General features: G+C 46.0%; 1 protein-coding gene across 4 annotated transcripts in view; it reads left to right on the forward strand.

Annotated features, from left to right (window-relative positions):
* The window catches only part of LOC105567288 (protein scalloped), a 171711-nt gene that overhangs the window by 103882 nt on the left and 40519 nt on the right, over positions 1–27310 (forward strand). For all 4 annotated transcript variants that reach the window (XM_012022046.1, XM_012022049.1, XM_012022048.1 and 1 more), the window contains 2 exons: positions 19636–19760; positions 22340–22478. In XM_012022046.1, the coding sequence (XP_011877436.1) occupies positions 19636–19760; positions 22340–22478 (264 nt within the window). The remainder of the gene's footprint in view (positions 1–19635; positions 19761–22339; positions 22479–27310) is intronic.

Genomic DNA, 27310 nt, shown 5'->3' on the forward strand with positions numbered 1-27310 from the left:
TATTCGTGGGACCTCGCTGAGAGTTAGTTTCGGACGGCGAAATCAATCCGCATTATATCGGCGACTGTTTCTCGATACTTGATTTTTCTTTTCTCCTCGGAGCGCGCGATCGCCGGTCATCAATTCGCCCGTCGAAGGCGCGGCGCGAATCGCAGACGCGCCAGGTATACAGGTATACACGCCGCGCGCAGGAGGAGTTGCAAGCGAACACTCGGAGGCGACGGTGAGTCACGCGGTGTGACATTTGACCCCCACCAATGCACCGCCGGTCGCCGGTCGCCGGTCGCCGCCACGTGGTGCATCCAGCGGTTCTCAGACGAGGGTGGTCCACGATACAATGAAAAAGCTGACTCTGACCGATCGTACTTTCTTATAAGCACCTCGCGGCGATCTCGGCCGAGGCGGCCGTCTTATTTCTTAAATTACAGGCGAATTAAAATTAAAGGGCGTCTCCGTAAATTAAACTCTAATGCCGCGAATGAATTCCCGAATCTAATTCCGCCAAAGACATATTTTCAAATGGATCTTATTTTAATGGAATCGCGTTATTTAAGACTTAGTTACCGATCCATCCGACATTGCAAATTGAATTCTAGATGAGTAACGAATTTATTCAGCAAAGCAATGAATATTCATTTAGTTTCGGCTAGTTTGAATTCGTCAGCGCACATTGGACTCGATTTCGTTTGTAGATAGAACGTCAGACGGTAACTAAAAATACGACGCATGAAAGGACAGACGGTTCAATCGGATCGTCATGGTGGCTGTCAACCACCGTTAAACCCTCTTCCCGTTCCCTTCCTGTTCTCTTACGACTTTTCGTCGCTTCTGCTAGGAGACACGAAACTTAATGACCTCGCGCGCTGGCCAACCGCCAAGAACCACCCAGAACCGAAATCGTGCCTTTCCGCTACCAGTTGGTATCTCTCTTTACCGTCCACTTCATATACGACATCGTGCACATGCGATCGTAGCAGAGATTCGTTTTACATCGATTACAGTATTGCCGAAGCACGATCGAATTATAATGTACTCTCGACAAGTGAAGCGTCATATCCAATGTTACCGACTATTTGTCGAAACACAGATCAATCAGTAATGGTCTTTCTAGTCGAATATACATGATCAATACCAGATTGATTGACTCAAAACAGATTTTGCGAAATAGAAGTTGAATCGAATAGAATGTCGCTGTGTCGCTCTCTATTAGTATGCGAATCAGGTTACTTATCAAACCACCCTCGTAAATACTACATCTACTACACTTACACGCGGTATACGTAGAAAACAGTTGCACCGTGATGACCACAAGCGCGAGCAAGACCAAAGTAAATGAAGCGAGTCAAAGCGAGTGGAAGTGAACGAGTTTTTAATTTCGGATCGATGCACCCTCCAATTCCAACCGTTGCAGGTATCATTATTGGATAGCGTTGCGATTGCACGGTCTGCGCTCGTCTTGGTATACTCGCAGAGTTTTCGACCGAGCATCGAGACGGAGAGAGAGAGCGCGAAGAGAAACGCTTCACATAATAACCACGCGACTCGTGTAATTACGGGGATTCCGCCCCTGAAATTATTTCTCTTTTCCCGGTTACGCGTGAGAGAATCAAGAGTCGTCATCGTCGTTGCTAAGTCGTTGCTAAGTCGTTGTCGTGTCATGGTATATATTACACAATCGTATTGGGCGCCTAGGATTCGCGCGTGTGTACAACTAGCCAGTTAACCAACGAACCAACCAACCAACCAACTAACCAACCTACCTACTTACCTACCTACCCACCTACCTACCTACCTATCTATCTATCTACCTACCTATCTATCTACCTACCTACCTAGCTAAAGGATCATAAACGGAGGAACGAGAGAGGAGGTGGGCTTCCGAAGCCTCGGAACCATTTCCACGAAGTGGATTCTAATTACGGCCGTGGATGATACCCCGTTTTCCCTGCGTTCAACCCCATCTCCTGATTCTTCTCTTCAACCCCTCGTTCCCTCACTTCGCCTCTCATTCGATCTCTACCCGGAGAATCGCATCGAGAACCGAATCCAGCTCTCGAAGCCATCTCTCTCTTCCCCGCCCCCTCTCTCTCTCTCTCTCTCTGTTTGTTTCCTCTCTCCTCTTCCTCGCTTCGTCCACCTTCTTTCGACACGAGCTCGTCGGATGGATTGAGCTCCGGTCGATTTTATTTTTTCGTTATCCTACGGCGCGCGCGCTAGGCGGCGGCGACCTCGCTAGAAAATCTAATTTCGCGTCTGCTTTCCTTCCGCTTCCAACGATTTTTCTTCGTTTTGCGTGTCGCGCGGTCAGTCGACACGCACAAGACCGATAGACGGCTCTGAAATCCACGATAGGATGAAAAAGCCAAATGCAACGTCGAGTGTCCAAGTTCGAGGATACTAAAACATTCGCAGCGACTAATCAATAATGAGAAATGTACAAACTGATTTCATAATATCCGAAAGTTAAATTAGTGTTTTGCGTGCAAATTATATATCGTTACTGGAAAAAATCTTGGAATTAACCGAAACCTTTTTCTAGTCTTCTCGCAGTCATTCTGTAGATAGGGTCATCGCTTAACGCGTAACATTGCGACAAGAGGAAAAAAAGTCAGGATTATTAATTTCAATTAGAACAGGTTTTCAAGTTTTCTTATTTCTTGCGCTTGAAATTTAGTCTTTCTGGTTCAGGTCTATATTTCAGTTGCTCAGTTATGCATGTACGGTTAATGATACCTGGTTTCGGCCATCGATCACCGTCGTACATGAAAACTTTGTTCGTCCGGTTGATTAATTCTTCAAATTACCAGCGGAACCGGCTCGTTTACGCGTGTCTACCTCTCGGGGTAATCCGTGGTGAGGCACTCGGACCACAAGATGAGGATATAGGGCGAAACACGAGAGACGAGGGGAGAAGGAGGAGATTCTCGCGGCTATACAGCTGGGAGATTTATTCGCGAGTTTATCCGTTTTCACGTCGCCACCGAGTGGATACGAGATGAGCACGGAGCGAGATAGAGCGAGAAACAGTGAGAGATGGAGAGGATACACGGTTAGGAAGGCGGGGGTGCTTGCGGGTTGAACGTCCTCGGCATCGAATATAAATAGCGTCCCGACGTCCGTCCATCTCCTTCTCCACTTCCTCGTGGCTCTTCGTCTTCTCCTACGTCTACTTTTTGCTCACTTGACCTGGCCGGTCAACCCTCGTGCGCGACGTTGACACCTTGAAACCTCGCTGATCATTTCGGTCTGCCTTATTTTTGTCAACGGAATATCAGATGATACCAAGCTGGTTCAATCGGGATATTTTATGCGGTGCATACGCGTGAAATTTGTATGCAGCTTTATTTATTTTCACGCAAAGAATATATTATATGTAATTTGTTAATATTTGTTCGTGGCGATGCTCGAAATAGGTGCATAATAATTATCATGTTAATGATATTGACGGTAGGACTGTTGCTACTGGTGTGGTTATCAACGATTGACACGTATAATATACCTACTTGTGGGGCAGAAAAGTGTTGTCTTCGTGGATATCCGTCCGAGTTGAGGAATATTCTACTTGAATACGGGAAGCGCAGGTTGCGTTGATGAACTTTCCAAGTGGGCGACTTAAGCCGCGCCGCGCCGAGGCACCGAGTCGGCGAATTATCGCCGCGAAAGCAGAAGCAACTTGTCTGGTATGCCAAAATCGATAAAGCGCATCCACCTGCTCTCTCACTCGCCATCGTCGTCACCGCCGTCGCTGCTGTCGATCCACCTCGGAAATTCGTTCAACGGAAGCGAGATGCGATTACGAGAATTTATTAGGATTTTAAGGCCGCCCTCGAGAACGTTTCGCATCATCGTTACTATCTAGGTTGATCGTGCGGGGATAGACGGTGGCCGCGTTTCTTTTTTCTCGGAAGGGCACCGAAGAACGCGAGGAATAAACGCTGGATCGACATGTCGCGGCGACGATAAACGTGACGGCCGTCTGGCACGAAAGGTCGCGTGTGTGTCTATCCTGGAGATCGCGAACTGGGTTAACCGGTTCAGAATCCTTCGCTATAATATAGCCGGGGTAATCGGAATTAAACCTGGAATTAGCATCCACCGGCCGAACGCGATGGAGCCGCCGCGGTGGAGAAGCGCGCGTGGATGTTCATGAATACTTGAGTTCCGTTTTTCGTTTAGCACCTGCTCGTCGAGCGACGTTAATTTCATCCGATAGCGTGGGGAATACTGGCGGTTCTCAGCGTATCTCAGCGTATCTCAGAATCTCTAATCTTTAATGTTAAAGATTATTTGGAGAATTTAGCATCAATTTTCTTCCTTAAGACAAATTTCCCAGGGAATATTTTGTCGGAAATATCTCTCGTACAATTTTCAAACTGAAATTCTGAAAGATCTAATATTAAACTGAATTAGCGAGTTTCGCTATTTTTCATTCACATACATTGTCCAGAAATTTAGATTTATTTCTTCAGAATTTGCCGACTTTCACTATTCTACAGCTTGTAAGCTTTGCCTTAACAATTCTTCTTTAATGGAACAGTGTTCGTTTATCTGACAATAATCCGATCTCATTGATTGAAAAATAATCGATAGGTTCGAAGTGATTGTGTCTATTCCTATCTAAAAAATTTATCTGGTGCGATAAGCAAATGGAAATTAAAGAGAGATAAAATCGCTCCGCGAAGACCGGTTCGCGATCCTCAGCGGCGACGCATCAAACGTATCTGACTTGGTCACTTCACATCCGAACACGGAGAATTTCTCATCGGCCAACGGGAAGGGAGCCCCTCAAGTACGAGAGCTAATTGAATCGGGCCGTTGATCGAGCCTGGTGTTTGACGAGCAAGTTCAGATACTACGCTATGAGTGCTCGCGAGTGAAGAAAAGAGGGCCGGCAACAGAGAGCGGCACCTTGACCCCGCATGGAGTCTCCCTCTCCTCCTCCTCTTTCTCCTCCTCCTTCTATTATTCCTCCCCCTTCTCCTCCTCTTGCTTTTCTTCTTCTAAAGCGCCGCACCTTGGAGGAGAAACCAAAAAAGCCACTGTCTCTTACGCTCTTTAAATAGTCTCGTAAGGAGCATTCGTTATTGTGTGATCGTCTGGCGGAAATCACAGAGTCTACGATTGCGATCTTCAAATCTTGGAAATCACCAATTCCTATCATTTTGCCGGGAAAATCTGTTCAAAAATTTGCAGACGGGGTTTGTTGATGAGCTTTATTACGCCGCTGAGTAGAATCAACGTTGAAAAGGACAAAGAAGTTTCGCCCTTCTCGTCCGCTCTTTTCCACTTCTCATTCGCTTCCAAAGATACATGGCTATGAAACGGAGAAAGAGGTGCGATTGTTTCTTTCCTTCCAATAACTTTTTCTCCCCTTTCCTACATCCGCTTCGTCGTTTTCTCTTTGATTCGACTCTGCTTGGATCGTCGACAAACAACAGACCGAGGTTCTCAACTTCGAGGAATTAAGCAATATGTGGAAAAAAGCATAATGCGATATTTAATTATAAAAATATAAACGAATTCTACACGAAACGAGTTATCCGTTCTATGGTGCTTGAAGATTGCAATAAGAATGCTTAAAATGGCTCTGCTTTACATTGTATGCACACATCTGCATGCGAAATATCTCGGTCGGCGAAGAGTTAAAAGGAAGTGACAGCGACGCGGCTGAATCACTGATCCGTCAGCTAATTGATGGATCATTATCGAAATCCAGACGAGAGACGAGGACGATATTGTCGGATCTGCGGAATTGCCCCTGGTAGATTGCATGTACGTCGTTCGTGGCCGTGGTGTGCGACTATACACGAGGTCGGCGACGCGAAGGGATGGCGCGATGGAAGAAAGAGACAGGGTTGGCGAACGTGGTGGTAAGAGCGATCCCCGGGTGGGCGGAGGGAGGATAGAAAGGATATGAGGGAGCTGCCGGTTCAGCTGCATTAATTAAACTAGCGGAGGACAATGAGCCTGTCTGCCGGCTCGCTTGCCTCGCCGTGTAATTCACGCCTCTCACGGGAGAGGAGAGGAGCCCTTCGACTTTGCTTTCCAGTTTGAACCTTCCTACGGCCCTTAATTACCTACCTACGCCCTCTCGCCTCTCTCTCTCTCTCGCTCTCTCTTTCTCATACTCACTCTCGCTTTTTCTTTTTCTCTCCGTGATTCTTCGTATATGAACGAGCGTCCTCGTTTCAACGCTCGCAAAGACTGCGAAAGCGCAAAACGACCCGGCAACATTCGAGGAACTCAGTTTTATTGAATTATTACTCTCTCGCCATGAATTAAATACCTGCTACACCTAAAATACCACTTCCACTACCGAAGTTTGAAGCTCGCATCACTAACCAATTATCTCAATGCATTGTGTCTGCCGTAAAACTGGAAGATTATCATGTCTTTGGGCGGTGAATTACATACTTGTTTCTTTTTTGCATACGTTTTGTCGGACAACGCTGCTTAACAAGAAAAAATGATGTGCGTAATATAATAAATATCCCGACGAGAGAGGAATTTACGTTCAAATTATAAGCACAAGTACGCCGCAATAAGATACAAGGGAATAAGACGTCGCTTCATGGTTGCTGCTTCATAACGCAGTCAGGACGATCGGTTACAAATTGAAGACGCTAATTTACACACGGTTCGGTGCTCAGGCCTCTCTGCCTTGGCACCTATTGCCGCCCCTATAGTCATCGTCGTCACTATAGTCGTCGCCGTCGTCCCAGCGTGTTGCTTATTAACTCGCTCAAGTTTGCCAGCCGAGCTGCAACGGCTAACAAGGTGAACAATGTTTGGCAATTATCTCGGTTAAATGATCCTCCTGAGATGCGGCTGCGGCATGCTACCGCCAGGATTGCCTAGCTGCATTACCTAAAACATCCGCGAGTATATTGTAGACCGAAGAAGCATCTCCGATCCGATTCAATTTCCCCAAATCAGTGTGCGTGTGGGAACGTAAGATATAGCAGTCGAGCTGTATCTCGAGCCGATGTGCGATCGCGTTCGCCAAGATTAATAGCGGTTGAAATTTAAACTGGGAGTTAAATCGATGTAATTTAGGCGAATAAAGGACGGAGCTAAATCGATTTCACATTTTGATATTATTTATAAGAGCAGGCGCGACTCCTGTGTTTTGTCAGAATTTTAATTGCAGGTTGTCAAAACCCTCTACTTATATAAGATTTGCAACGTTAACATTCTCATCGAGTCTGCGACGTTTATATCTCGTATTTCATTTGGATGTTTAAGTTCTCAAGTTATTTTACGCATTTAGGACAAACATTCTTGCTTTTCTGCATTATGCGCATTCGCTGTATTTTGCATTCTTGCTGCATATCCGAGACAATGAGTTCGCTCACCCTCAGTCAAGTGTTGCAGAAAATCAGCGCTCGCGTTCATCGAAGCGCGAACCTTATAGATTCTTACCGCATCTTAAAACAATCTATCCGGAGTTAACTATTCGTTAGCATGACCGACGGAAATGTTACGTTACGTAAGAAATTACGGTAATAATCGTAGCGTAAATAGTGATCGCGCTTGCGTATCGCGTTAACTCGCGCAACGCCGCTCTCTCCAATTTGCGAAAGGGGAGAAAATCGTTTCGTTTTCGGACGCGTGAGAAACTCGGCGCGTTAAGAAACGTCCTAGGTGAAAAAAGGAACGAATTGATATCATTTTGAATCAAGAACGCACGTCTGATTGTGAAATTTAAACGCTACAACAATTTCGTTGGGTCAAAGCTTTTCAGTTTTCAGCACTGTAAAATTTTTGCGAAAGTGCTTTGGTAAACGACGAAAATATATATTTATACAAATTGCTTGCGCGCATTTGTAATATTGAGATCAGACTTCTTTGAAAGATAGTCATGCTCCGTCATCTCCCGAACGAAGTTCTCGTTTATCAAACCGTGACACTGAACATTTACAGCATTTCCGTGACCACATATATAATCCTGTTTAGATCACCGAGACACGTAAATCTATGTACATGACTTTCTCAGTTAGTTCGCTTGAAAAGGACCAAAACCCCTGGTCGAAACGTAGCGAGTCTTGAGCATAAAAATTGCCGGATACGGTCAGACAAACTTGATGCCATTCTTTAAAAGAGTTGATTAATTGCACAAAATGCATTTTTCCATATATTACGACGAATTCTCGACAAAAGCACGACGCGAGTCTCGATTTCTGAAGCTTAAGGACTCTCAGCGGCTGTAATCGTAGCCAAAAGTTCTCGCCCTCGTTCGATTTTCTTTCCACATAGCGAGTCCGTCTCCCTACTTCGCGACTTTTAGCGTAAATTATACACACTAAATAATTAACGCAACTCTGCGTCTTATATGTATACACTAGCACGCTTTGTGAAAAACGAAGATCGAATAATGTTGCCTTTGTGAATGTATTGGCCGACACGCCTCGAAATATAGTATTGTCAGATGGAGAACTTCGAATTACAATTACGCATAAACGGCTAGGTATCCCTATCTTGTAACATATCATTCCTAATATCACTACACCCAAAAAAAGTATTCTATTTTTGAGTGGTTTCCTCTTGATTTTAGAGGAAATCCAAGGAAATCCTCTAAAATCAAGAGGAAACCACTGAAAAATATGATACTTTTCTTGGATCTTTTTTTCAGTGTATGCATCATAGATTAGTTTTCTGGCAAAATACACAAACAATTTTTATCGCAATAAATTCAAATATCCCTGCAGAACGCGTTTCGCCTATACCGTACGAGTAACTTTGATACTGAACATCTCGACTTTGGTACGGACATGGTTTTTTAAATTCAGCAGGCATATAGACAACACTGTTAGTACCATATGGTCCAAATGTGAAGCAAATACGTAGAAAATCGGTTTACCGATTCCTTAAGAGAGAGGGAACGAAGAAGAGTCAGATGAAGCCGATTACCGGGAGCGTTTATGTCACTCGGGTCGTAACTCCTCCTCCTCTCGCCTCCCCCTCGCACACGCGACTCTGCGAAGTCGGGCCGGAGGTGCCGACGCCTTCGTTTCCCCTTTTCTTCGCGAGTACCGCCGGCGCGTAATATGCACCCGCGTAATTACGCGAATTATACCGCGTATCGGCTTTCATATCGGCGGCCCGCGCGCCTCATCTCTCCTCCTCCTCCTCCTCCCGCCCGTCCAGCCGCCTATCCGCTCGCAACGCCGGCAGACGTAGCTACGAAACGGCGATCTTATGCAAATCGATTAACGGTGCATCCACGCGCTCTTCTGCCTGCCTGCGTCTTCTCGTGGCAGTAAGGCCCGATATTGGCTGATAAATATTCACCGTGCCCCTCTATACGGCTCCCCGTCGATTCGGCCCTTCCACTCCCGTCCCTTTTGGCGGATACATCGTTGCTCGAGGGTCGTTAAAATAATGAACTTCTTAATAAGACGAAATTCTTCGCCCGCCGTACCGCCGGTATTTGCGACCTTATATTTGCGACTTGAATTCCGTTTGCGTCTCCCCGTGAGATGTGCAACTGCCTGACGAGATATCGCGCAGAGCTCGCTTCCGAAATATTGTTGTTTTTTTTTCTAAATTCATTCACTTAATTATATGATAAATTTAATTTCTGCGCTCCAAGTGGATCAGTCATAAATCTGACATTTTGTTGTCTGTTTATACATACATTTTTTTATTTTGCTAGTTGGGAATCGGCGATTTCGCCTGAATTCGATGCATTTTGCGTCAACACGCGAGAACCGTGAAAGCATTTGTTATTGTGCATATTATTATATGTAAAAAAAATTGATTCCATGTCGCGCGATCAGTTTTACAAAAATCAGTACCGATCCTGTGCCGCCAAGTAGCGCAATCTCTAAGACTCGTTTGGCCATTTCGTTGCGCGAAACCAAACAAGGATCTTCGCAGGATCCTACCGGATGATCTGCCGTCGCTCGTGAATCGTGATCCGAATCGACGAGAGGTGCCGCCGGCAGCCGCTTTGTCATGCCTCTCCATCGCTTTTTCCCTCCCCCCCCTCCCGCCCCCTCCGCCCGGTGCATCGACACCAGAATGACGTAAAGCGGATAGGAGGGAAGGTCGGAAGAAAAGAGCGAGGAGAAAGAGAGGGAGAGAAAGAGAGACGCGGGAACCGGTTGTTGGCCTCACCGGCAGCTGTCTTGTCGACGAATGCGAAGAGCGGGAGAAGAGCGAAGAAACGCTACACGCTCGATCGACGGCTTCTACGACTCGTCGAGCTAGCTTCTGAAAACGAGGGGAGAGTTTCGATACTCTCGAACATCGCGAACGAGCGAGCGAGAGAGGGGGGGAGAGAGAGAGAGAGAGAGAGAGAGAACTCCTCTGCTTTTGTTCTTGCTCTAGTCCTGCCTTAGTTGCATTATCCTCGAGTTTCTCCTCATTGTCACTCGTTGCATCGGAAACTGTAAATCAACACCGTGGATAATGTTTCTCCCACGGGACCGAGGAGAATCAGCTGTTCGGCTTGACAGCGGCGGAAACTCAAGGATGAAGGCTGAGGGGGGGTGGATGGAACGAAGACGAGTCAACTTGATTACCTTGGTGATCGCGAAATTATCGATCGGGCGTTGTAAATCTCGCGGACAAGGAGAGACGTCGTTGATGAAGGATTAATTCTGACGCTTTCAAATCAGTTTACCGGATAGTAATCTCTAGCGAATACGTAGGGTCACATTAGTATATTGATAATATATCGGTGTGTTTTAAACTAATTGATACCGCATTTATGGCAGTCACGTTCGTTTCAGACGCAAGGAAATGACAAAAAGCTCCAGGGGAGCTTAAAATTTCAACTCTGTATTCCAAAGTTCTATCAACGTCTCTCCGTCTTGTCGTCGCCTTCATCGTCGATTCTCGTCTCATCTTTATGCTTCCTTGACACTGCCCTCTCAACAATCCCCCCGCGTCTTCGTCACGCTCTCAAGTTGCTCGCTCGCTACCCGTCGCCGTGTTTGCCCGAGCACACAAGAAACCTCAGTATTCGTCTCCACCGCGTCTTCTCGTCTCAAGAGCTTATTACGCCGGCGATGTCCCTGCGGTTTTTGACGGAAGATTGCATTATTCGTCATTAAAATCGTATTAACTCTCGCCGCGACGCGCACACGCGCGGTAAACGCGAGAGCTAATGCAATTACGCGAACCGCGAGGATCCGATATTAATCCTGCCGCTCGCGCTCGCTCCAATTCGAGCGCGCTCCTCGCCAATTATTTCGCGACGGCGATTATTTCGGTGCTAACTTTAATGTAATTTAAGATGCGAAGGAAGCGAAATTACATCGCGATTATATTCGCGACGCGGTCGTTTTCGTTAACTCTTAACAGATCTCGGAATGCCCTATATTTCACGTTTCCATGATAAGAATACGTCGATCGATATGCGAGACAATTCTTTTCTTGCAGAATGCTTATATCCTTCGAAATTCTCGACATATATTTCGAGCATTACTCAATGAATCTTTTAACTATCTGAATTATCAATCTTGGAATTAAATTGTCATTTGTTACCGATTCACACACCAGTGATAGACGTTTATCGCGTATGGCGCTGATTATCGATGTTTTTTTCATTGAGGAAAGATCAATGCCAAATTGACCGTAAAATTGACAATCGTAATGAGATATTGTTGCAGTTGACGTGCAGTCCGAGCGCCGTATGATAAATTTTCCAGTCTACGGGCACGCTCGCCGTCGTCACGAAACGAAAGTAAATAGCGGCGCGTTACATTACGCGGCCCGTAAGTTTCGCGAGTGGTTGGTAATTTTCACTTTACGTGCGCGCTCTCGTTTTCTACGAATATAATGCGGTTAATGCTCCTTCCCCGGTTCCCGGGGAGCCGGCGAGATCGACGGCTATCCGTCCTTATTCTCGAGGAGCATTCAATTATTGACTTCAATTCGGAGCCGGCGCATTAGCATAGCCCTGAATAATTCATGGTCGAATGGTTAATCCCGCAGTATGTAAATTAATCCCTCTAATTGCGAGCGACAATGCGCGATGAACGTTGCAGCCCGAAGCGCGGCCCGAATCGCACGGTCCGCGATTTATGTGCATATTCCCGGTTTACTTTTAACGAGATGGCGACATAATTCTCTCGCGTAATCTTTGCAATTATTTGGCTCGTCATCGCCGGTCGTACACGACTTACAACAAAATGCAAAGCGATAGCCGTCGGCAATTATCGGTCTAGTTATCTCCGTGATTTACCCGCGAAACGACAGAGCGTGTGTTTTGAATATTCATGCCGGAGATTTTGCGGAATCGCTATTTTTCATTCGATCTTTCTGGGGGGAAAAAAAAGGATTTCCGCGGGAAATGTTTCGACGCGGAATTAACCCGTTCCAATTCACTCGGAGAATCTAACGAGCTAATTTCCGTAATTACTGCGCGCGCGCACGAGCACTTTCCGCCGGTCGCCTTCGTGCGGCCGCGCGTTTCGCTCTTTAGAAGAGAGCCAGGTCGCCGTTTCCAATGACTGACAATTCCCACGGCGCGATTTTTATCCGCGTACAACAGAAACGACTCGTCGTCGACGGAAAAAGCAAGCCACGCGTTGATCGTGGAAAAACATTATCGAGCCTCGCGGCTCGGCGAGAGACTGCTAATTGAAGCGTTCGCGAAAGTGGCTGGCGTTTGTTGCGATTTCCACCCGTTACGCTGTTACGTTGCTTCCACCCCGCGGGGATCCGTTCCTCGCAGGGGTTGCACACCGCGCGCGTTCGCGGATCGCGTCGGTGTGCGTTGCGCGCACATCTCGCGTCGATGAAAGCCCGCGCGGATTCGCCCCGTATTTTTTCTGTTCGTTAAGAATTAAAGAGGGACACACCGTTACTCGAGAGAAGCGCCGCATTGTTTCGCTTCTGTCTCTCTCTCCCCCCCCTCTCTCTCTCTCTCTCTCTCGGCACAAACTCCCGGCACCCTGGGGTTTGCCAATATTTTCCCATACGCGCGCGATTCCCCGGTACATCCCTCTCCGGGGATGTACTGCCTCTTACCAACACGCGCCATCACTCGCGAAAAGCTTCAAGTGCGTTTATTATTTTTCCCCACTTTTACCCCGTCCCTCTGCCTCTGCGCCGCGGTGCTCTGCTTTTCTTTTCAATTGTTCCGGCCCCAAATACGGGAGGGCAGATGATTCACCGCCATTCGGCGCTCTCGCCTCCCGCACGAGCGAATACGTACCTACGAGGGCATGATACGAGCGAATTGAGCGCGCTGTTTTTCACTGAACCAAGCGGAGATTAATCACTATCGTGCGCGTCTCGAATAAACGCGCACCTGTGGCTGCTGGGCGAGTTTTTCCACCGCTCGCGCTCGGCCGACGACAAAGAAATCGCGCTCGGGCTGACGCGCGAGAACTCGTTATTTCGTTTATCGATGAAATTGCTACTTGGAATTTTCATCGGCCGGCGGACTAATGCACAAAGTAGAAAACACCCGCCAAATCCAGTGCCTAAATGACTATACATTATCGGAATATTATGGAATATCACTTCCACTATAAATACGATTATTGCTATTACATATGGTTATTCGAAATTTTACTTGTGGTTGTTATTGCAATATTTAGCACACCTTACCAAATTGAAAGCTCGTTTTGGTTTATGGCAACCATATCATAAGTTGCATGGACCAATATTGCGTCTATGAAAACTACAATACATTGTTAGGTCAACCGTAACTTACGTAGTTGGAAGATTTATAAAAATGTGGTTGGCTCCTAAAATGACTATAAATTATAGTGAGATTGTGGTAACTGTAACCTTTCTTTTCCTGTTAGTGTAACTCTCAATTAAAATGATACGCAAGAAATAAACTGTCGCACTTGAACCGCAATTGAATCGAAGACATCTCCTTTCGATAAATCTCTACTCGAGCATCCATTTTACTTAACCATCTTGTATGCCGCCCCCCATGGTGGTTAGATGCGTCAACGTGGCGCAATAATTCTGCGCGTAATCGTCGTCTCAATGGCTCGTGCCTTTACGCCGTTTAACGCGATATTTTATCTAAGCCGTGCAACGGGCGCGGCGATTAAGACCGATTCGTCGCGGTCGATTTATAAAGTCGGCTATATCGCGCGGCGGGCTCTCACGAACCTTTTACTTTGCCGGGGCAGCGCCGCGTATAATCGTTCGATAATATCGAGACGTGGCTCGTGCCAGAACCGATTAGAATTCTTAATGGCTCGCATAAAAGGCGAGAACACGCCGCGCGGGTTGCGCGGGGGAGTCGTCTCTTAATAATAAATTTTACGCCACGGTAACTCGCGACCGGCATCGAGATGATAATTAATTTTCCCCGGAAATTTCGCGCGACAGCTAAATCTCGCTACGACTATACGAAAACTTGAGCTTATAGCCTCATCGTTGTTGCAGTGTTATGCCCGCGGATATAATTTAGCGTTATCGTATGGCCAGGTGTGTCCAAGTTTCTTACTTTCAATTCGTTCGACTGTTTGATTTAGCTTGAAATAGATCTTGATAAAACTGTCCTCAATTAAACTTGAATGGAAGCTTCTTGGAGATTATAATTTCAAGAATTTTAATAAGTATGTAAATGACCTTACTGGCAATTCTTTATTATAATAAAACACGACGTTTCCGCCAGTAATACTGGCCCTCTTCAGGTAACAAACTTACAAGAGTGCTTACAAATATAAGACTCGTCAGATTAGAGATGTGAAAATTAAGTTAGAAGTCAGAAATTTTCCTTGTGCAATGTGTCTAGTTGTCAACGTTAGAAAACAGAATGTATTAAAATTCTTGATTTCTTGACTGGCGTCGCTAATCTGCTATAATCTGCTATAAAGGATTGTAAGACGGGTGTCGAATTGTCTCGGCAGGCTGAACTGGATCTTTCCACTTTCGTTGCGATTAGTGATAAATAACTCTGTCAACGGCTATGAAAAGGTCTCTCCGAGAACTCGCGAGTGCGTTATCGGACATTCGCGGTGGCGAGTAAACGGGCTAGAGGTGTCGTCACGTGTACGTGTACGCGCTCATCGAGGGTGTATTCGTACGCGTTATACCGCGTTCAACACGAGCAACGTAGGGACAAGAGAGGCGATATATAATGTTCCGCGATATTAAACGGGACGCATTCCACCGAAGCCACCCTCTGGTTCCTGCTATGAATGCTTCTACGACCCCCGTCTCCTGTCTCACCCCCTGCCCGCCGCCCGCTCCCTCGCCGACTACCTCCGAAAGCGGGATGAGGAGGGGAAAGAGAGAGAGAGAGAGAGACAGAGGACAGAGCTGGCCTACTCGACCAGGGCCACCCCTAAATGGTTATACGCCAAATTTACAGCTTAGCCAGTGCTACTACCACCACCGCGAACACGGCATTTACTATCTCGTCCTTTAGAGTCCTCCGCAACCGATATACATGCATCTGTGGCTCAAAGATAAGACATCTTTTCCCCGCGCCTCCGAAGTAGCGTTCCCGATGACGAGGAGGACTATTCAGAGTTTCGGAAAATTGTTGCTCAGCTCCGCGAGACTTTGTTCCCGTGACTTTTATTATCTTTCATTCAAGTGCACAGATGTGCTTGAATTGGTTAGGAGTTCTTGTCTTATGCTTCTACATTTTTTTCGTCCACGCTTTTCACAATAGTTTTAAATACCCTAAGAATGCCACAGGACTTTCGATAACCTTATCTTATTTCGTATTGTCCTCTCACGTTTATTCTGAAAATGTCGAAATTATCTCGCGTTGATTACAAAATAATCGTGTAATCCTATTATGCCTTTAACGCGAACTGTGGGATGTCGTTTCTAGGGCTCTTAGCAGATTCGCACACAATATAGGTACATGTATACTGCAAAAGTAAACTTATAAAAACAGGTTGAAAGATCGACGTGGTAGTCTCATTCTCACGAATGTCCACAACATCCCGTAATCTACCTTTGTCGCTCGACAGTTTCTTCGTCGCGCTGTTGCAATCTCCATACGTTAAGTATTTTACATTACCATAATTATTTCAGTAGAAATAAGTCCAGCCAGTTCAGTGATTTAACAATTGAATTAATTAGTAGGATAAAGCAACAAAATTGCAAAATCTTATCTAGATGCGCGCGTAATGTTTCTTTAACAAATTTTATCCCACTGTATTATCAATATTTTTTTAGTATTCCAAGGTAGAGAACTACAAGCAAGTTTTATAGGTTTTTAGGTATATTAATAAAAAAATAACTTGTAATGAGAAAGATTAATAATAAGTACAAGTACAAAAGTATATATTCGCAGAGGCAGACATTTGCTCGAGACCGACTGCGCTTATTTTTATTTATTCTTATTTCCATTAGCAATTATGTATTTCCGAGTGTGAGCGATAAATGAATTTGGAAATATTTCCCCGAGCATCCGAAAGATCTCTCCTGCACAAGGAAATTAGTTGTTATTTTTGGATCGTCGTACAAAAGTTAACCGAACGCCGTCTTAGTATTGGTATTGGCTCCTGCCGGAGCCTGCGGGCATCTACGGAATAATCCGGCCTATTCGACCGACGCGCCTCCTCACCACCGTCCCTCTTTGCGGGCCGAAAATTTGTCGCGACTCGATCATTACTCAACGAGAGCCGGGAAATCTAGCACCGTAATATCTGGCAGCGGGCGACGGCGCGGATAATGGAGAAGGACGCACACGTCCGCGATCTCACGCGATCGTAGTAGTGGCCAGGACATTCCGAGGTTTCGCCGGCGAGAGGCGTTCTCCAAGTTCCTGCACCCTATCACGGCCGGCCTGGTCATACCCTATCCTTCATCCGAACATTTCCATCCCCTGGGTAACCTCGATTCTCTTCTCTCCCCCTCCCGCCCTCCTCTTCGTTGCCGGCAGGAGCAGCGCCGCCGAATGCAATCATACGTCATCCGCCATGATCTATGTCTTCTGCCAGTCTAGCGTCGCACGCTCGATCTAGCGCGGGCTCGCGTGCACGTGTACATATTCGCGCACGTACACATCGCATACATACGCGCGCACGTGCGCGAGTACGCGACTAACGCGACCGCATCTCGCGTCTCTATTAAGCCACCGCTCATTTTCCGGCTGCGTATGAGCATGTTCGCCGTTAGCCGCGACCATCCACCGGATGATTGCGGCTTGCTTCCGTGCATTTTCAGGAGAAACGTATACCCCGGACGGTTAGCTTGCCCATCTTTATATGGGACGTCGCAAACACACGACGGCTCAGCCGTGAATCAAGCCGGGAAAAACAATGGTACAATTCGAAATACTGGTATTCTCAATGCTATGCTATTACAAGAGCTATTATAAGAATGGCGGGGAATTAGTTATGAAGAGCGATGTGACTTTTAACCCCTTGAAGCATGGTGGTAACCCACGCTACACTTCAACTTCTTTACTTTTTGGCCATTTAATTTCTAGTTAACGCATTTAGGTCTGTTTTTTTTTGCATTTTTGGGGTACCTTAGCAATAAGAGAACATAAAAAAAGTTGAGCAGTCTTGAATATTTATTGTAAAAGTTTTATAAATAAACAAATATGAATAAACAGCATTTATTTCGGAAAAATTCATTATTGACTAAGTTTTTTAAGATTGTTTCTTGAAAACTTTGTACAAAAGGGTTTTCGGGGTCGCTCATAACGAAAAAAATATATGCTTCAAAGGGTTAATACGCGAATGGTGAGTACCGAGAGGGAAAGTGAGAATAGAATAGAATTTTTATTTATTAAACGCTCTGGGACACGTCACCTAAAGCGTTCGACGAGCTACACATAAAAATTACTTACGGGTGAGAAAGAACTTTTGTGCAGTGAACAATTTAAATATAGTAAAAAGTATAATAAAAAAGATGAGTCGTATCGAATCGAATCGCTATTTCTAGAACGCTATGGAACACAGTCCTCTAACACGTAGTGACAATATAACGGACAGTAATGATTTATCATTAGTGGTATACAAAAACAGAAAAGAGTAGCGCAAAAACAGTATAGCGAAAAATAAAATGAGAGAAAGAAAGTGAGAGACAGAGAGAAGTGGGAATTTAGATCGCAAAATAAAACGTATTCAGACGAGTTAGAGTGAACATGTTGAATTTACGTGTAACATGTATAATGATAATGCAATTTTTGTAAAAATGTGGCAAATGGTTTCTTCGCTTATCTTTTTTTAAACATTCATCGATCGTGTACAGCGTCTATTTTTTGCGTATGGCCAAAAACAAATTTTATAAAGAAATAAGTGAAATAAGTACGTATGTTTCGCGAGATATTGCGTGGAAAAATTTCCAATTTCAGTTGTGCATGATAAATAAATTTTTCTCGAAAACACGCGTTGTGTGCCGTTGCCGAGTTGTTCCTCGCGAGCGATACCTCAACTCACCCGGGGTGGCCCACTAAACCCGACGATCCCTAGCCTTCCCTCCCCTGGCCTCTCCCCCAAATGCACATAAAGTGGAACGCGTAACACGAATATCTGCGTATAATTAACAATTATCCGTCTCATCTCTTGATTCTCCGAGAATCGTGGAATGGCCGGTACATCGCGCGCAGGCCCCCACGCGAATGATTCTCCGATTAATTTCGTCATCACGACGAATGCCACGGGGGGTGGGTGGAAGAGGGGGGGGGGAGAGGGACGCGGGGGTGAGGAACGTAGGGGTGAGAGAGGGGCAAACACGAGCACGCTCCCGCTTTTGGCTCGGGGGTGGCTGTTGCTACGGATCGGGATTGCACCGCCACCGGTGGTACGAACCCAGCCGGGGAATAGGGGTCTTTTCTGGGGGCTTAACATACACACTCCACCCCCGGTAGGCGGAGTGTACCGCCTACGAGCTACCCCCACCCGCCGCCGCGGCACTGATACGCGATATCAGCGAACACTTGTTGCTCCGACGAACATAGAGCGACGACGGAGTGCCCCGTCTCCCTGACTCCCTTTTACCCCCCCACGGTCGCGATTTTTCACGTGCTGATTTTTTCGCCACTTCATTCCGCGCGCGCGCGCGCGCCGAGACGTGTACGTGTGCCCCTTGGCTTCCGTCCGCGAATCTAATGCGATAGGATAATACTTCCGTCCACTATCAGAAACGAGCTCGCCGTTGATAGCGCACGGAATTAATTCGTTGTCATTCCGCAGCGAGTATTGTTATAAATAATAACGCATATAAAATTGGAAATGCAAAACGTCCTAAAATTGTGGGACTGCTATAAGGAATATTTATCACCAAGAAAAGAATTTCGTAATTTCCTCGTTACAATTAATATCATTAATATATTGGAATTACTATTGTCGCATAACAATGATTGTATACGTAGAAAACACTTTTTGCTACTCGACAATAAGAGATGTAACGATATAACCCGTGTATCGCTCTCTTTTCACTCTTCTATTTTTCTCATTCTCCGTTCCGCTAATCTGCCTTTCGCGTGTTACTTTTAGCTACACGGCTCGGTATTATTCATTCAATGTCACGAGCTCGAATGTAACTTTTGTAACGAAAAGCTTATTTATGGTTATAGATTTATTTTGCGAGGCAGTAATAACTTTCTGTCTCGCAAAATAAATCCAGGTCATACTCGTAAACTCAGTTTACGAAGCTGGACTGCGAGCTGGAGCGCAGCTCCAGACTGGGATTTTTCCGAGAGAAGTTAATAAACTGGGTTCGTCCCTCGTTTTGTTACAGGCAGTGCGGTGGCTGCAGCCGACACCATTTCCGCGCCGTGGACCCCCGCGAGTTCCGGGCCGCCGCCCGACGCCAACGGCTCCGGCTCGGATACGAAGAACCTCGACGTTGGCGAAATTAGCGATGTAAGTCAACCGTGCCGTCGCCAATTAAGGGCGACTGCGAGCGTAGTCTCGGCGCCCTTTTTATTTCAATTAACTCGCCGACCCGGGTTTGAAGGGACGAGCTTTTCTCGCGTTTACTTACATCACGGTAGAACACAGTGCTTAAAACTTCCGCAGTGGAGACGCGACATTTATCGTTACTCTTTCGCTACTCATTTTACGCCTTAAATCAGGCCAGGTGAAATTTCTCGCTGCAAATCTCTCGTGCGAGGTGCAGTTGTTACTTGGCGTTCAGTGCTCTCGCGGAAGCCGATAAAAATTAATATTGTGAGTTTCATTCGGCCAATTTTCAACAAGTTCTTTTGCGATATCACGCGGCGTGCAGGACAATCTTGACAAATTATTTCGATAACGCTTTTCTCGTTTTATTCTTATTCTTTAATCTTAGTTTGCTATCATAAGCGGGTGTAATCACCCGCAATCGCACTTCTAGATTTGACAAAGTAAAAGTTGTTTTGAGTATTTCATAAAGAATGCGACCTTAAAATTATTATGTAAGATTTACAGGGCATTTTGTATAATGCCAAATTGAAATTTAACAATAGTTTACTTAGTAATATCTTATAATCTTTAATGCGCATAAAGTAACACCCACGGTCAACGTATTACAGCTTATACTGAACGAAGTTATACGATGTCGCGAAGGAAAGTAGCCTTTCAAAAGAATGCTACTTTATGCGACATTGAAATTTCAATGGATCTCTATAGATTTCGCGATTGAAGATTAAATCTCTCCCGCGGTTGTTTTATTCGGGATTTAACTCTTATTTGCATTTGAAATATATTCTACTGTAGTAAAACAACATCGTGAATACTAAAGTGATGAAAATGCACGGAATTATTTAAACGTTAATTCGTTAACTTTGGCACATGCAAATTGAATTTATTTGGGTCAGATGTACGAAGCCACTTCAAAGCTAGACGTCGACTGTGCGATTTAATTCTCTCCGGCTTTCTCTTTGCCTTCTTTTGCATGCAGTTTCTCGAAGCGCGATGAAGATACTTGGCAACATTGCAACGTATTTTTTTATTATCTAATATTATTTGTTATTTCTATTCGTTTGCAGTTTGAGCGAAATAAGCGCGCAAAATTACTTTCTCCGTCTTGTATTCGCATTGATTCAGTCACGCACACACGAATGAAACACAGCAGCGTTGATCTACTCCTAGTCCTCGATCAACGCGGACCAGATCAAATCGAAGACTTTTTCGTACCATCTGGAGAGTCTCCCGTTTTGAATCGCGTGCTCGACGATATTATATCAAACGTGGCGAACGTGACTAGGGTTCTCGGAAGAGACAAGCCCGTTCCCTCGCACCCTTTCCGCACTTCTCGGTATCTAAACGCCCAGGATAATCGTCCGTTTCTCGGCACGGAGGAACACGGGAAATCACACGTTTCTCTTCGTGCGGCACGGAGGTTTTTGATTCGTTGAAATTCCAGTCCCAACCAAGTGCTACTCCAACTACTAGGTGTTTCCGTATATCGCGTATTCGCGCAACGTCGTCACCCCTCGATCTAGGAGGTACCCCAGCACACCGGTGTGCGGATCACGATGGACGCGTGAAAGAAAAACGGAGTCGAAGAAGCGAAAACACGAGACAGTCTCTTGATTCGGTGAGAGAGAGGGAGGGAGAGAAAGAAAAGGGATCGGGTCCACTCACTCGGCCACGTTCCAGGCGTGGTTTCGCGGCTGCTGGGGATCCTTTGTTTCAGAGGGAGGAAAGTCTCCGAGGTCCGGCCACGTTCGCGATCGACGCGGCAGATAAATCGCGCGTGCACGGTCAGCGGCGGAATCGCAAATAAATGAACTTTTCTCGAGCATGCTCAGATCGTCGAAATGCATCGCGGCGAGAGGAGGGTGGCTCCTACGACGAAATGTAATCGTGACGAACCATGGTGAATGCGTTCGCGAGAATCATGATTGAGCTGCCTCTGAGGGCTGTGAACGCGTTTTTCATCGGAAGTTGATAGCTGATAAGGGATTGCAATCTATAGTTGGAAAGCTAATACGATAACCGAGCACACGTCGACGCGCAAGTTTCCCAAAATTTCTGTCGAACAAGTGATCGCAAACTTTTCTTGCTGGACATTACAATTATTTTTGTGTTACTTTTTCCAAGAGTTCGGGACAATAATTAAGTTTTATTACACGTATCTAGTACGAGTTGTAAAATTTTTTAAATATAATTTTATGTATAATTAAAAGTACTGACAGGTTTGTGTAACGAAATACGTAACGGTTTAAACGTCGACGATTCTACTTTGACATATAAGCGGAAATAGTTAATTTGCACACTCCATGACGAATGATTATAATTGCACGTGTAGAGATAAGATTTGAAGTTGAATTTAAAAATCAGTAATTTACACGCCACGATTATTTATTTATATCATTTCGTGGCATTACCGAGAGCGTGCTGTCTTTTCTCTGTGAGAACTTTATTAAGATTAAGGATGCCACGGTTCTATCTGATGTACGATAACTGCAAATCCGCTCTTCTTAGACTATGCTAGATTAGGCGATCGTATTTTCCAGGACGAGAAGGACCTGTCGGCAGCGGACGCGGAGGGCGTGTGGTCGCCGGATATCGAACAGAGCTTCCAGGAAGCTCTTACCATATATCCACCATGCGGTCGACGCAAAATCATCCTTTCCGACGAAGGGAAGATGTACGGTGAGTGCCACATATATTTCTATCATTTCTCTATCTATCGCACAAAAAGTGCGATCCTTCCTATCGTGACTTTATAGCCCGGTCTACAATGAGACAGAAGTCAGAAATCATAGGCCGTAAGTTGCAAATCATAAAGAAAACTGTTGATCCGCAATGATCCGTCATAAGTCATTATAATCTAGCCAATCAGAGACGAGGAAATTGATAGGCAACCATTTGTCTCAATAAGGCTGATTCTTAACTCTCGACAATATCGTTAATTGTAATTATTTACCGAAGCGAATGATAAAATGCCGCGGCGGAGACAATTGAAACCTATCTCGCCATAATATTGGGCGGGGAGAAGTTAACATATTTTGCGAAGAAAACTGTAGAATCTCGCTTAGCGAGAGAGGCGTGTGTATTCGTCGGCTCCAACTCGCGTTCCACGTCGAGGCAACGTGCCTAGTGCCGTCCGTAGGAAAGAACGCTGTTCTCCATGCGACGATCGCACCACCGACAGCAACCTCTCCTTCGCTCCTCCACGTACGCGCGATGACGGCGACGGGGAAACGTCCAGACGAGCGTCGTTATTGCTCCGGTGCTGAGGTCAGTCTACGTGACTGACCAGATATTGCTTGGTACGAGACCGGCGGTACCGCCGTGGCCACTGCCGTAAACCACCACCACCATTAACCGCCATGAACTCACCACCGGAGCAATAACGCCTCGCCTTCGGAGGAATATTCGCCCCTCCGACCGCCCCCGGCGCAAGCCCCCCCTTCCCCCCGTACTCTTGTGCCTTCTTTGTACCGTCTTTTGTATTAATTTCCTCGTTTTCGCCATCGTGCAGGCTTGCTCCTTTATGGAAGAACGATAATGAGTCGCCGCGCTGGTGAGTTGGTGCCGTCGGGACACGTACATGTTCCGCAAAAATCGCTCGAGAGAAATCGCGTATTACAGGCGTGTATTCGTCAGTTACAATATGTAGCGTCTATGTGCAAACAGCGATATTTTCTTTCTTGTAAATTACACGATAAAACCTTTACGATGTTGCCCAACTTTAAACGAAAATAGAAAAGTGCGTTCCATTCTTTTCCAAATAAATTCGCGTCTCGGTCATTAAAAGAGTCGAGGGAATTAATTTCGTACAGTAATTTTGCGGAGGTGGGCTGCGCCTCGTCCCGAGGCTGCTGTTATTTCCGAAAGGGGTGTAAACGAACCCTGAAATTGACTCCTAGTCTCGCCGTATCCGGGGATGCGACCAGCTCGAGCTGCCACTTTTCTTCTATTCTTGCGTCTTGGTGAGCAAATTTTCCGGGCCGTTCGGCAGGAGGACGTAGGCCGTATTCGCATGAATCCCATTCGTTAAGGCACAATGTCGCTTAATTTCCGAAAGCACTTGACGCGCAAAGCCAAGCGGGTGGCAATTCAATCGCGATGCGCACGCTCTATGAAAATGGAGTTTAATTCAGGCTCCTCCGTGTCGACGGAACTGGTGGATGAAAACAGCAACAACGACGAGGACGACGACGACGACGACGACGACGGCGACGACGACGACGACGACAATGATGTCGAAGCGACGTCGTCTCGCTACCCTTATCCGCATTTCGTTCTCACTTTACGCGATTCATAATGGAATTACGATCGTAGAAATTTTAATAAACGTGCCATTTGTCGGAGTTCAGGCTTCTAGACTTTGGATTGTCATATTTTTATAGTAATTACTTGCAAAACAAATTTGAGCAGTGGAATAACCACAATGCTCGAGGATTAAACGGTTTCTTAGTGCATTTAATTTTAGTAGCTAATTAAATTATTTAGATGAATTTCAAGATTTTTCTGCACGTAAAGATTATACGTACACGTTAGACACTATCTCAAGGATAGATTTTTCCCTTTGTTCCGGGATAGATCTAATTAATTTGTAATACCTTAAAGGAGAGAGGGGGGGAGAGAGAGCGAATAAGAGGGAGAATACAAAGTTGCGTGGGGGTGTCTCAATTGAAAATCCTTCTCGCTCGCTATCTCGTCGTCGCTATCGGAAGATAGCATCTCGTACGGAGAAGTCGCTCTCACCGGGACGCAGTTTACCCCTCCGGTAATTTCCCCTGGCATTGAGGAATGTGAAAGTCGGCGATTCTTCGTGTAGACAGAACGATAGAGAGGAAGATAGAGAGAAACGCGGGAGTGACGCGATATAAGATCGATCCTTCGACGTCACGGAAGACGAAGGAACATCGTGCCGTCGTCGACGAGATGCAGTCGACCGTCCACCGGATGGAAACAAAGGATAACGAGGCGCGAAAATCGCTTAACGCGATTGGCCATTGATCCGACGGGAAACTTATCTCGCCCGTCGTTGCTCACTCGCCGAGCCAATAAAGGAGAGATCCCTCGGCCTTTCCGCGGGATTAAATATCTCGGGGCAATTTACCTCTTTCGATCGTTCCTCTCCGCACCTTCCCTCTCTCGTCCCCCCCCCCCTCCCCGGTTTCTTCTTCCTTTTTCTCTTACCCTTATCTAGACGCCGACGCCCAGATTTCACCGCGGAGAAACGATCGCTTCTCGTTCCCGAAGCGATCGACGAGAAGGAGAATCCAATCGATCTAAAATTTTTTCACGCGTAGCGCGCTGTATCGTTATTGCTAATAATACGATAAGGGCGATTCAGTTTTGAGATCGCCGAGGAGAGCATAGCCGTATCAGGTACGCCACAATCTTCTACATGTTGAAACGAGTAAAGAAAGAATAGGTCGGCGTGATGATTTAATTCCGATTTCCTGGTAGTATCAATAAAGATACGAAAACGCCGATCATTTTGAAATTCTTCTACGAGCAACGTCTTTACCGCGGATGTACAGATCGTCGGACAGCCTCTCTCATTTGCGAGCAACACACACGCATCGCATAAACTTTATGGAATGTTTAGAGAGTTCTTGCGTAGAAATCGGCTGAGGTTTGAAAAAGGAAAGGTCGAGTCTGATAATCATCATTTGGTCGATAAAGTATATTCGGACTAGCCCATAGAATTTCATGAGGGCCTGTTAATTGTCTTTCTCCATCGCGCTAACATCTGAAGAATCGCTCGGGAGGCTGAATTCCACACGTTCCGTCTCATAAACCTGTCGCACCTCACAAAATAATCGAGCGTTACTTACGAGATCGCTCGTGATGCATGTACCACAGTGGGTACCAGTGGGTCGTTTTGGAAAAATCTCTCGGGCTCCGCTTGCCGATGAAGGCGGCAACTTTTTGCGAGCGCAGTCGATAGTCTACGAACAATGTCAAAGTGGACTTTCTGTGTGTTGGAGTTGCGCGGATCTCGGGAGAGGAGAGGGCGAGAGAGAGAGAGAGAGAGCGTGCGGAAGGGCTCGATATTCTTTGTGGCCGTTTCGAGGTGGAAAGGAGCTTTCTCCCTCCCCTCCCCCTCTCTCTCTTCTCCTCTCCTCTTCTCTCCTCTCCTCTCTTTTTCCTCTGTCTGCTCCTTCGTCCAAGCGGAAAGAAACCGCATCGTTCCTTCCCACGAAGGACTAGGTCCTTCGTCCTTACGTCCACGGCATCCAATAAACCGGCAGAAATAAAAGGATCGCGCTGCGCACCGTCCCCGTCCGTTGTCGGAGCATAGAACAAGGAGCGAGAACGTTTAGAGAAGCGTTTAGGTTTCTTGCTTATACACCAGAAAAGAAAAACCGCCGCTGTTATGCCGCCGTTGCGCCGCTGTTGTGCCGCTGCGGTCTCCCGGAACACCTCCGAGCGACTTCCATCGGTGTAACTTGTCTCCCCGTGGGTCAATGTTCCGGAACGAACTCCGTAAATATAGTTTCTTGCAAATTTCCTTGCTTCCCCCCCGCCCTCCGCCGCCTCCTTACCTTCCTGCCTGGTACCCGCGTTCATCCACCCGCTGGCGTTTACCAAGTAATATTACACGATCGGTGCTTACATCGCTCGCGCGAGCGGGCTACGAGGAGCTTTTGAATAGATTTTCCGATCTGTCGGACAAATTCCGGATCCACCGGGACAAACTCGCCCGGTACCGGCGCAGCTTCCATCGATATATCGTTACGTCCGCGCTAATCGAGCCACGCCGGATATACATGGATCGATGAATAATGGAAGGGGAATAAATTGCTATCTCGATTGCAAATTATGTTTTCATATAAATCAATATCATAAATATTTATCAACTGCAGTTGGCAGTCGGGGATTTAGACACTGATTTAAGTCATTAAGGTGTGCCGTTGAGGTAAAATTATCATCTTGATTTTGCCAAAGGTTCGTTTTATCAGTTGCTGGCAGCTGGAAGCAAGTATGGAGGAGAATAACGGAAAGCGAGTTGAACGTAGCCGAAATAAATCAGTGTCGTTTATACATGTGCGATGAATTATCTTGCTTTGTAGGTTACGTCTAAATATCGTTTAACGATATCAGCGGGGAAGAATGAGACAAGCTAGCGAATGAATGAGAACAAGCAGGTTACGTTTGGTTGTTTGCGCGATGCTGCTTGAACTCGCGAGCCGGCGAGTCTGTATAGCTTTGAGTCGTATTTAAACAGATAAATCGACCTCACGCAGACCCATCTCTAGTCTTTATCTGCAGTCGCTTAAGTGATCTGTACGATAAATCTATGATATACGGTTATACACGGGTATATCTTCATAGTATATTGACTAAGCCAACTACAGGCCAGTTTCACAAACGTCGGTTAACTGCTAACCGAAGGTTAATTGATTCTTCGTATCTTCTTAAATAATGAGATGGAAAAAGATAGGGAGTCGACTGAACTCTGGTTAACAGTTAACCGACGTTTGTGAAACTGGCCCCAAGTCTTTCTAATTTGTCGCCCAATC

Source organism: Vollenhovia emeryi, unplaced genomic scaffold (genome assembly GCF_000949405.1).
Source record: "Vollenhovia emeryi isolate VEMERY1.0 unplaced genomic scaffold, V.emery_V1.0 DF939139.1, whole genome shotgun sequence".
Classification (NCBI taxonomy): domain Eukaryota; kingdom Metazoa; phylum Arthropoda; class Insecta; order Hymenoptera; family Formicidae; genus Vollenhovia; species Vollenhovia emeryi.